The sequence below is a fragment of the Pinus tabuliformis genome, chromosome 1_2 (genome assembly GCF_031772625.1).
Source record: "Pinus tabuliformis cultivar Carrire ecotype Pingquan chromosome 1_2, CPIR1, whole genome shotgun sequence".
NCBI lineage: Eukaryota > Viridiplantae > Streptophyta > Pinopsida > Pinales > Pinaceae > Pinus > Pinus tabuliformis.
Window position 1 is genome coordinate 370,473,045 of NC_142298.1, and position 11,526 is coordinate 370,484,570.

General features: G+C 35.1%; 1 protein-coding gene across 2 annotated transcripts; it reads right to left on the bottom strand.

Annotated features, from left to right (window-relative positions):
- Positions 1 to 1,484: 1,484 nt before the first annotated feature.
- Positions 1,485 to 7,093, bottom strand: LOC149205919 (uncharacterized). Of its 2 annotated transcripts, XM_089395226.1 has the most exons (7): positions 5,832 to 7,093; positions 4,323 to 5,575; positions 3,949 to 4,061; positions 3,474 to 3,759; positions 2,873 to 3,205; positions 2,276 to 2,349; positions 1,485 to 1,557 (listed from the first exon to the last, which is right to left on the bottom strand). In XM_089395226.1, exons 1-7 carry the CDS (start codon positions 7,078 to 7,080, stop codon positions 1,530 to 1,532), a joined length of 3,336 nt encoding a protein of 1,111 aa, XP_089251352.1. In that variant the 5' UTR covers positions 7,081 to 7,093; the 3' UTR covers positions 1,485 to 1,529. The 2 variants fall into 2 exon arrangements, with proteins under 2 accessions (XP_089251352.1, XP_089251353.1); XM_089395227.1 differs by lacking the exons at positions 1,485 to 1,557; positions 2,276 to 2,349 and having other exon boundaries at positions 2,973 to 3,222.
- Positions 7,094 to 11,526: the final 4,433 nt, after the last annotated feature.

Genomic DNA, 11,526 nt, shown 5'->3' on the forward strand with positions numbered 1-11,526 from the left:
TTTATCCTTCTCCATGTGTAATTTTCCGATGAATCTATGCTAACAAAGTTATATTTAGAACTTATTGTTTGTTTATAAAAGAAGGTGAATACTTGTTTTCATGATTGCTCCGATGAATCTATGCTAAAAAGGTTATCTTTAGAACTTATTATTTGTTTATACAAGAAGGTGAATAATCGTTATCATGATTGCTCTTTGAATAACACTAGTCCTTCCAATGTGCTCCGTTTTTCCAAGGAAAGTCCAGTTCAAGACTGACATTGCAAAGCTTGAAAATTGCCTTCATTTATTTTACAAGAAAAAGCCGTATGATTTCATGGCAACAATTATTTACATAAATGATGAATATTGACCAAGAAAGAGAGAAACTCATCCAGAAGGAGGTCTTGACCTTTGAATAACTGGTACAACTTACATACTTTGGAATCTGAGTAAACTACTTCTCTAGTGTTCACAGTCCACGCAATTATTTAAATAGATGATGATTATTGGCCAAGAGAGAGCCCATCCAGGAGGTCTTGAACTTTGAATAACCGGTACAGCTTACATATTCTGAATCTGAGTAAACCATTTCTCTAGCGTTCACAGTTCACAGCAATTATTTACATAGATGATGAATATTGACCAAGAACGAGACAGAAACTCATCCAGAAGGAGGTCAGGAGCTTTTGATCTTTGAATAGCTGGCACAGCTCACATATTCTGGAATCTGAGTAAACTAATTTTCTATTGTTCAAACTTCACCGTACATGGTGCAACGAGATTCAGGTTTATACTCGTAATTCTTTATCCTTCTCAGTATTTAATTTGCATCTATGCTGTCTTATTTTTAGAACTTATTTAATTTGCATCTATGCTGTCTTATTTTTAGAACTTATTGTTTGTTTATGTAAAGAAGGTTAAGCCAGAATAATTACTATCATGATTGTTTTTTGAATAACAGCAGTCCTTCCAATGTGCTCAGTTTTTCCAGGGAAAGTCCAAGTCAAGACCGAGATTGCAAAACTTGAAAATTGCCTTCAAATATTTTACAAGAAAAAGCCATATGATTTCATGGCAACAATTATTTACATAGATGATGAATATTGACCAAGAAAGAGAGAGAAAGTCATCCAGAAGGAGGTCTTGACCTTTGAATCGCTGATACAGCTTACAGATTCTGGAATATGAGTAAACTACTTCTCTATTGTTCACCGTCCACTAAATCTATTGTATGCCTTTAGATTCAAAAGAAGATACAGTTTTGTAAATTCTGTTCCCACCTCCTCAACACTGTGACGGAGACAAAACTATAATTGATAGTAAGAGGAATAATACAGAATCCGTATGCATATGCTAATGCTGTCAGTACTAATGCTGTCAGTATATGTTGATAATGGAACATTCTGTAACTTGGGAAATACTTTGATTTCTCAATTGGCAGCAACATACTTGCAAACATTGTTTCAAAAGAGCAGACCTTTCTTCGCTGGTATCTGCAAGAATCTTCAATTCAGAAAGATGTTTGGTTGGATTCTACTTGTATAGTTCTATACAGGCATCTTTCTCGGCTCCACCCTGTACAAATTAAACCAGTATAATAAAAGACCAAATTGTGAAATTTCAACGCCATTCAAGGGCCCCAAATATTATAACTTCCAAATGAGAAGAAACAAAAGGCAGAACTTTAGTATGTAAGTGTTACAGCAAGATTTAAGTGTTTTTGTAACAAAGAGATTTTTTCGTACAAAATGGGCCAAGTATTACAATGACTATGAAAGCAATCTTTAAATTAATATCTAAAGGGCAGAATCAGTGAGTCATTCAAATTTTCCGTTTGTTTGAAAAAAGCCTATTAGAGTTCGCCTCCTCCAAATTAAAAAGAGAATCGACCTATACCATGTTTCCAATTTTATAACTTGGCTCTCTTGTTCTGCCATAAGTTGATAGGAAGCACTACTCGCTTCTCTTTCTGTTGTCTGTAAAAGATTTATATCATTTTACAAAACATTTATAATGTATTGGGGAAATACAGATCACCCCTAGTTTCATCGCCAAAGGTTGTAAGGCTGATTGAGAAGTTCAATATCGCTTGCTCAGGTGGCTATATGACCCGAGTAGTTTAGACATAATTTTTTCTTGCATTTTTTTAACAATTCACAATTGAGGATTTATTTCTGCCATTATAGAAGAAAAGGCCAATTTGTGGTGGGATAATTCTCCATAGAAATCTTCATGTAATTGCACTTCACAGATATGATAAATCAAGAAGATTGAGTGCTCACAAGCTGCATACCTTAGAGATCTAGAAGTAATCTTGTTTCTTCCAAACTTTGGCTTCTGATTTTTTCTCCACTCTGTTGGCATTACCTGCAAAACAGAGTATGCCATTCTTCAATTTTTCAACTCTTAGAAGGATCAATGATGCAGCATGAACCTGCAAATGAAATTACAACATGCCACGAAAGAAAACTGGGACAGTTTGTGCTTTATCGAAGGTGCTTACGATAGAGATGTGGGTGTGAATGCACTTGAGATATAACAGGTTTAGACTGTGAACCATGTAAAAATAAACAATCTTGTTATCTGATGATGACCAAATTTGCAAGATTGTCTGAAGCATTATCCATTGGAATAGAAGTACAATTTCTTCACAAACTGATATGATTGTATATGGAAATTGGCAGCAAAATTGGTTGTGTACAAGAATTGGAAAATGATTCTTGCTACCTATCTGCTAAAAACCATGAATAATAACATAGAGAAACATAACAAAACAGCTCTAGCTGTAGAGATTCATCTAAATGTACTTGCATGGCCTTCAAACATCAGTTAGAAGCAAACAAGCTGATAATCAGGTAAAAGGGGTTCCCAAGGTCCACTAGTGCCTTACATGCAAGATCCCTTTACGTGCTAGTGTCCCCTCCAGATCACCAATGAGTTTGGCTATCCAGACCTCCACGATCCTTTGTATTTCCCTTAGATGACTTTTAGCATTTTCAACAGATTCCCTGATATTAAGTACAGCTGGAGGAGCAAACTCATTGTCGGAAGCACCTAAAGTACATAAAATTCGACGTTGTAATGCCATCAGTTTCTGCCCTGTTGATACAGCATGTCGCTGAAGCTGGAATGTTTCTATCAGATACAACTCCTGTGCTGCAGTCTGCTCTCCTGTTCCACCATTAAGAGAACTGTCCATGCTTCCAAATGAATCTTTGTCATACTGGCAAGGGAGACGATCTTACATGTCAGAAAATCCGGAGCAATTTGTCAAACCACTATAACCTTCAATAGCTGAATCATAATGTACATGAAAAAGATAAAAATGGGAATCATATCCTGCTGACAAGTTCAGATCCCCAAACCTAAGCCATTTACAATACATGGGTCAGCAATCAGGTTGCAATTGCAGAGAACTCCTAGATTTAGCCTGAGTGCCTCTGTTCACTATATAAATAAAATGGCAGTGTATTGTGGGCATGAAAGCTTACCATTCGTTTACATAAATCCTCAATTTCTGCTATAAGAGATTGGTATCTCTTAACTTGTTTCTTAAGTAAGTCAACTGCAGAAATCGGTGCCCATGTTGATTGCATTTGCTCATTTTCATTGCCATTTTCAACATGTCCGGTCACTGGTACAACATCTTTGCTATTTAGCAACTCTAACCCATCTGTTTTGCACATTTTCTCCAGCTGCTCTAGCTCTCGCTCAAGTTCTTCAACCTTTGAAGAGACTGACAGTGCTTCAGCATCTTTTTTCTGGGAGGAATCTCTTCTAAACAAAACAAAAACTCATGCAAATAAGAGCTCCAATCTTAAGGAAATTGTTATCTTAAGAAATGAATCTATTCATAAAAGAGATATTCAAAGAGTGATATTTGGAGGCTACTGAGCTGTATCTAATGCATTCTCTCTAACATTCTTGAAACAAATCAAAAGCTCAATGGTACTCGACTGTTCTTACCCTTCTAGCATACTCCTTAAGGAAGCTGATGTATCAGAAAAGACAGTGACATTTCTTCCATGAAATTTTGTCTCAGTAACTGCTTTTGTACATATCATGGTTTCCTTGGAAGTCTGCAAACATGAAAAGAAATGCACAAGATTGAAAAAGAATAACATTGCCTGAACAAAATGCAGCTTGGTCCATGATATGACAATGATAATCATTCTTTGCATGGATGGACAATTTTCTTGCATTGTTCAGCAATGAGAAAGGTTTCAAGAAATCACATGGTTAGTAAGACATCAAGTATTGTAAATATTTTCGTGAGCATAGCAGAGAATCAGACAATGCAAAGCTTAAGTAGCTCCTTTTAGAGAAGAATTTCAACACACCTGCCTTTGGGTCTGACTTTCTTGGCCTTCCTCCATCAACAGTTCCGCTTTGCTGAATGTTGAACACTGACCCTTATTGATAGCTTTCCCTTTTGAAAATCCATTGTTTTTTAGCATAGTCTGGAAACCAAGAGAGTTTGCTCTTGGATCGTTCTGGCAGTCATCTGAACCCCCAAGTGTTGCCTGGGGTTTTGGATGTTTAATCGTGTCCTCTGCTTGGTGCTCAATAGCATTCCCTGAATTACATGTTTCAGGAGATAAGTTTCTGTGCACTATTGAAGAGACATGTTTATCAATATCATTTACCTTTGCACAAAAATAAACCTCGGACATGGATTTATCTCGTTTTTCTTTAACAGCCTGATGCATGTTACAATCTGCTGAACTTTCAACTTTCTCTTTTGTACCGTGAAGCAAATTTTTCACAGTCCTGAGCTGACAACCAGTTTTGGAGACTTTAGCAGCCTGTTCAATAAGAACCTTTAACTGCTTTTCATGGTGATTTTCCATCTGCTTCATGCGACCCCTTGCTTCAGAAATCATCTCAGACAGTTCCTCAGCTTCCAGACAAGTAGCACATATGCCATACTTTTCACAGGATTCATGCTCCTCTATAGCAAGATCCATTGAACAGTCCTGTCGCGTAGTTTTCTTTTTCATTATCTCAGATGTATTCTTTTCTTTGGTTTTTTTCTCTTGTTCATACTGTATCTGTGCTTGAATCAATTTTGCTTCAACTATAGCTAACTTATAATCCTTCTCTTGAAGCTCGTTTTCTGCCTCCTCTAAAATTTTGATTAATATGGTCCTGTGTTCCCGCTCTTTCTCCCTTAATTTCCTTTTGATTTTCTTGACTTCCAAACGCATTGCCTCGACACCCATTTGATAAGACCTGTTTTGAATAAAACTAGAATGTATTTTATTATCATTCTCATTCTCATGGAAATTCAACCTTTCTCTCAATGATTTCAAGTCACGATTCTTCTCAATCAACATAGATTCCAATAATTTTTTTTCTTCCCTAGTGTGCTTTAGATTGTGATTTAGAATTGCAATCTCGGAATGTAATCGCTTTGAATCTCTTTCCATATTCATCATATGCCGATGAAAATAATCCATTTTCTCGTCTTTAACTCTCATCTGTCTTGAAAATGCATTCAACTCTTGCCAATGCTTCTGTTCAAGCTGTGCAGGATGTGGACCGTTCTCTAGTTTTATCCAATCTTCTAATCTATCCAGCACGCTTGGTGTCACTTCACACAAAAACAAACAGCCAAAGCTTTCATCATTATGGTTTATATAACTAATACCATCCCTATGATGCTCGATCTTCTAAATGAAATGAATTTGATTAAATAAAACCAGAATGGAATAATGAAATGGTTTTACATAAGTTATTAACAACCCACAATATTGTCAAAGAACCAGGATAGGTTTATTGAAGGGAACAATTACAGACGTGCTGCTTAGATGGAAAAAAAGGGACAGAAATGGTATTGCAGAAGTTACCAGGATTTTCATTCTTTCTTTGCAGCATTTCTGTAGTCGTCTTGGCTGCCACATAGAGTTTATTCCATTTTGGCAGCTTCGACTTGTCATCTTGCTCTGTATCTATGTAGGGTATAAGACGAACCTTGGCAAATGGAAATTGGAACTGCTCAGCACCAATATCAGCTTTTAGAGAATCTCCGACTTCTGCTAGATCTTTACCTTCACTGTTTGAACAGCCCACTTCAAGACTTTTTGAATAAGAGCTTCTTTCATTGTGGCCCAAATGTATCAGAATACTTTCTTCCAATTTCGTTAATTTCTCTTCATATTTTTTAATCTTATCTTGCAAGGATTGTACCTGGTTTCCATACTTCATGTGCAAACTCCTTATCTCCTCAGCCTGCAACCTTTTCATTTCTGTATATGCATCAGATCTAGAATCTGCCCGACTAGCTGAACTGCTTCTCAACGTCCATCGTGGTTTCCTAGGATTGTGGCTTTTCCCTTCACATTCCCGCCTCCACTTTTCAGCTTCCAATTCTGCTTGCCTCCTCAGTGTCTTTGATATCTTAAGCTCTTTCTCAAGTTCCTGTCTTTCTTCTGCATCTGCATTGGATATTTTTAACATTGAGGAAACGACTTCATCTTTCTCTTGGATATCCTTTTCAAGGTGGGCAATTTGCACTGAAAGGCTCTGATTAAGAGCCTCTGCTTCTTTCTTCTCATTGAGAATAATTTCGCACTCTCTCTGGGCTGATTCAAGCTGTCTCAGGGCCTGACTCATTTCAACTTTCATCTGTCTTTGATTAGATACAAAGTCTATAAAAGCAGCTTTGTGCCTTCGAAATTCAGCCTCGCGTTCCTCTGTTTCCTTAGAGAGCTTTTCTTTCAACTCCTCAACTATAGCCTCTGCTCCGTTAAGTTTTTGTTGGAGTTCATTTCTCCCTCGACGCTCTGCTTCAGCTGCTTCCACTGTGTCCATCATCAGGAACTCTTTCTCACCAATCTTATCATTTAGCTCAGATATCCTCTGCTCCTTTAGCAGACATTCTGAACAAATTTCGTTCTCGTCATTTAGTACGGCCATTTGTGTGTGTGCCTGGAGAGCTTGAAGGTCTTTCATAAGAGCTCCAATTTGTTGCTTTAGATTCTTTCTTTCGTTCTTCCAGTTCTGCTCCTGGTTGGCAAACATTGCAACTACTTTCTCATTAGATTTTGCATCCTCTGCCCTTTGCTTCTTCATCTTTGCCACTTCGGTTTTAGCCATGGCCACATTGTTTAGCATTTCAATTTTCTCTAATTCCCATGCTTCTGCTACATCCTTTTTGTCTCCTAGAAGACTCTGAGCTTTCTAGATAAGCAATCTGAGCAATTGAGTAGCTCCACTTAGCACTTATTCGATTGCTTTAGAGATGCCATTCATTCCTATAACCATCTTATCCCCATTCATTCTTGTACCTAATAGATTGACAACAGAAATAACACAAGCAACCCAAAAATAAATAGGAATGAACACCTCATCTTTCTGTCCAAGGCATAATTGACCGGGGATTAATTCCTTCTTCTGTGGGGTTAACTGTCCAACATCCTCCATTTTTCTTATGTTCATCACCATTGCCTGGCTCTAGTTGGGCTGCTTGTAAATCACTTTCCTCCTGTGGGTTGTTTCAGAAACCAATTCCCTACTTGCCCAAAATTTGAAATCTCCAATCATTCAACAAAAGTTTTGCTTAAGAAAATACCAAATATGCACCATGAATCATTTTCTTTATATTCAGTGTTGGAGACTACGCACAGTGCAAAACCTTCAGTTTCTCGCCAACAACTCAAACAATGTCCAAGAAGAGGATGGCTCATGCAAGATGAATTTGCAAAACCCACTTGACTTAAATGGTTCAAAATGGAAAATTTGCATTAACCGACATTGGTTGCAATAAAGACAAGCAGAATGGAAGGCACAAAATGTGTGGAGAACCACACGGAATTGCAGAAGGGTGAGTAGGCTTTAGGGCAACAAACAATCTGGATTGTTGGTTGTGGCACGTTTGGAGGGGAATATACCTATAGCACGCGGACTGTCGTCCAAGCTTGCAAGTATATATGAGCTACATCAGGCGTTGAGCCAAATCATAAAACATTTAGTTTTTCTGATTCTACGAAACTAATTGTCTTCTGATAAAGAAAGAATGAAGGCTTATATAGGCACACAGGCTGAAATGGTTACATAAAACTAAAAACCTGCATGTTTGTATAAAGGATGGCATACATGGTCCAATGCATCTCGGGCATAAACGCAAAGGACCCACTGGTCAAGTGTGGCAAGGGACCATGTCTTTGGTGCGCCGCTTGCAATATATTAATTTATGAATCTGACCCAGACATCCATACCGAATCTTGGGCACTAGTTTCTTCTTCTGCTTTTCTCCCCGCTGTTGTTCACTTCTGCATTCCTTTCATCCATCTGCTCTATACCATGTGCTTTCCCTTTACCATTATGAGCTGCCATGTAATATTCCTCGCGTCGTTGCCCTTCCATGATAGGTACCCAGTGTGATCATTATGGTTGATGTTCAGTACAAATTTATTTGTAAATTGTGAGCTTTTTGGAACCCATAACTTGGAACTTGTCATAACCTCGTCACTGCAACAGTCGTTGTCTTCTACTTCCAAGATATGGTGTAATTAATAGGAAATCACTTGTCTGCTCGTAATAAGATAACAGGAACTGGAAGTATACTTTATGGGCTAAAATTCATCACTGAATTACCCAATTGGAATAAGTTATTTGGGTTTCTCAAATCCAGTCACAAACTTGTTTCAAGAAAGGCTAGAGTAGCTTAACAGTGGAAATAATACTTTCTGTAATGGTCCCCTTCTTAACAACAAGTAGAATCTGGGTGCTTCCAATCTGCCTATCCATAATCATCGTTTTACAATATAATTAACTTAATCAGCTTTAGAAATTGGACAGGTCACATCAACAACATGTTCCATTGCTAAGTCCAGAAAAACAATATAATTTTTATGGTGCATTGAATCGCATTTTTCCTTTGTATTTTGGGTGATGAAAACCTTCAACTCTAGGTTGAAAGAAGTTATTTCAAATCTGCAAATTAGATGGGTTGTTGCTGTCACATTTTTAAAGTATGCATCGATTTAAAGTCCGCATCAATATAATGGAACGATTTATGAAACGTTAATTCACCCCTTCCAAGATTTACCATTTAATTGACTTCAATATTTTCCCCCAAAATAAGATTTACCATCACTCGAGTTACATATTTTTTTCCCAAAATATCAGCGATATACTCATTGTCACCATGTGTTTCTGCATTTCACGCCAAAAAAGCAGGTGGTTCTACATGTTTATACACGCTGTAATAAATGCAGCACACATCCATATATTATGATCAGGAAAATTGAAGCATGTGTCAAATTTAATATGCAGGTTAAAATATTATATTATTGTTAATATAAATATCTTAATTTAAATGATTGAGTTTTGCAGACCGCAATTTTTAGGTGAAGAAATTATTCTTCTATTTAACATTGAAACTGAACTAAGTTGAATCTAAAACTGAACTAAGTTGAATCTAAAATTAATCTAGTTGAAAAAAACTTATAAAAAAATAATATTTTATTTTAGAATTTAAGATATCCTTTTGGGAATATTTTATACTTTTCAATAAAACTACTACTTTCTGTTATTTCAGATTCCATCAATCAACTGATAAATCACATATAAAAATTACTTCTGATTGATCTGAAGGTACATAGACCCACCTATTACACTTCGATAATATCACAGTTCCATGGATGTGAATATATACATATAATGTTTGTGAAGCACAGCGTGGGTTGGCTTGATTATATCTATCTTCTACCAGTCAAAGCAGTAACGATATTATTATGGAGAGTGATTACTGAAAGCGGAACGCCGAGTTTCGACTGGTGAGAGGACTTCTACAGTTTGTTAATTGTTTGTTCCCAGCTGTACGATTACCCTATAATTGTTTCTTCTGGATTCATTTGACACGTTCCCTCGCTCTGACAGAGAACTGATTTGATTCTCTGAGGTTGTAAAAGAAATTGCTCACCAAACTTTTTGGTGACACGTGTTGATTTTTTTTGAAATAAACTGGAACTACCCACTGAGATGCTACCATCATGTTATAATTTTATTTGAACATCATCATTTGACAATTTTCATGTTTTAACTGTCCTGCACTCTGATTTTTCTCTAGCATATTTTATTTATTAATTTATTTAAAAATTATGAAAATCGGTCAAAATCATATTTATTTTTTCAAATTTTATATTTATATTTATTTAAATTATCAAAATTATAATAAGTTTAATGTCAATGCGAGGAAGTATAGTGTTCAAATCCCGTTATTTATTTGCGAAAAAACACAAATACGCTCCTACAATAATATGAAGCTGATTATTTTAATCAATAATTAAAAAAATATCTAGTATCAATTAGCGAAAAAACAAAACCCAAAAATTAAAACTAACTAGTTTCTCTCTTTTAAATAATATAAAAAAACAAAAATATAATTTAACAAAAAAATGACATAAAAAACAAAAATATAATTTAATAAAAAAATGGCATAAAAAACAAAAATATAATTTAACAAAAAAATGTTATATTAAAATTAGTAAAAAACAAAATCCAAAAAGTGAGACCAACTCTTTTCTCAAGTTTTAAGTGGCAATGAGAAGATAATATTTCATAAATTCATGCAAACCACAAACTCATGTTTCCATGCTTTTATGATGGAGTAGTGTATTATGGTGTAGTATTTTTATGATGGAGCAGTGGATTATGATGCAGTGTTTTATTAGAAGTTTTTGTTTGTTTGTTTTTTGGTTTTGTTTTGTTTTTTTCTTATAATTTTGCAATATATAGTTTTAGTAAAATTATGTATGTAAATTGTTTAAAATCTATTTTTAAATAATATCACTGAAATTTGCAATTTTAAGAAAATTTTGTCAAATTTCAATAAAAATTAATTTGAAAATTTTCCTCGAAATACGAAAACATGTAACAATTAAACAAAAACATGTAATAATTAAACTACTCCTATTATAAATGCATTTGTATAGTACTGTTATTATAAATGCATTTGTATTTCTTCCTTTCATCTTACTTGAGTGCTGCCAGTATAAATGCATTTGTATTTCTTCATTTCATCTTCAAGTAAGAGAAGAAATAAGTCGATCCTTCCTGCATGACAAATGAAGAACTAAGTTGATCCAATATCGTTCCTCTATCATTGTTAATATTTGCCTAAGTTGCATGAGTTTCAAGTAGGCCGTATTTTGGGTACCAGAAAGTGGTGATAATATAATATATTAAAATTTAATATATATTAAAAATAAAGGTAAAATAATTAATTTATTTCCATTTAAAGCTTGTCAATCAAATTTTATTCGGCAGATTCCATCTTACAATGAAATATGTAGAAGATTGAACTTTGAAACACTTCTAGGAAAAATCAAAATATTAATCCATCAACAATTTTCCAATGAAATTCTTGCCAGCAAAGAAATATATGGAACTCACAAACATGTGGAACTCTCAAACTGAAAAAAAGAAGAAGACTATTATTACTTGATTATTATGTGATTTCATTCAACACTATTATATTCAACTTAGAAATTCAAGTTTGGAAATTTATAAAATGAAACTAACGAGCAAGCTATTTTT

Bases quoted from the DNA above. Each gene is read 5' to 3' on its own strand.
- LOC149205919 (XM_089395226.1), bottom strand. From the start codon at position 7,080: ATGGCTAAAACCGAAGTGGCAAAGATGAAGAAGCAAAGGGCAGAGGAT. The intron at 5,576-5,831 runs GTAACTTCTGCA...TTTTGTGTGAAG, and splicing joins AAGAAAGAATGAAAATCCTG to TGACACCAAGCGTGCTGGAT. The intron at 1,558-2,275 runs GTATGCAGCTTG...TAATTTGTACAG, and splicing joins ATTACTTCTAGATCTCTAAG to GGTGGAGCCGAGAAAGATGC.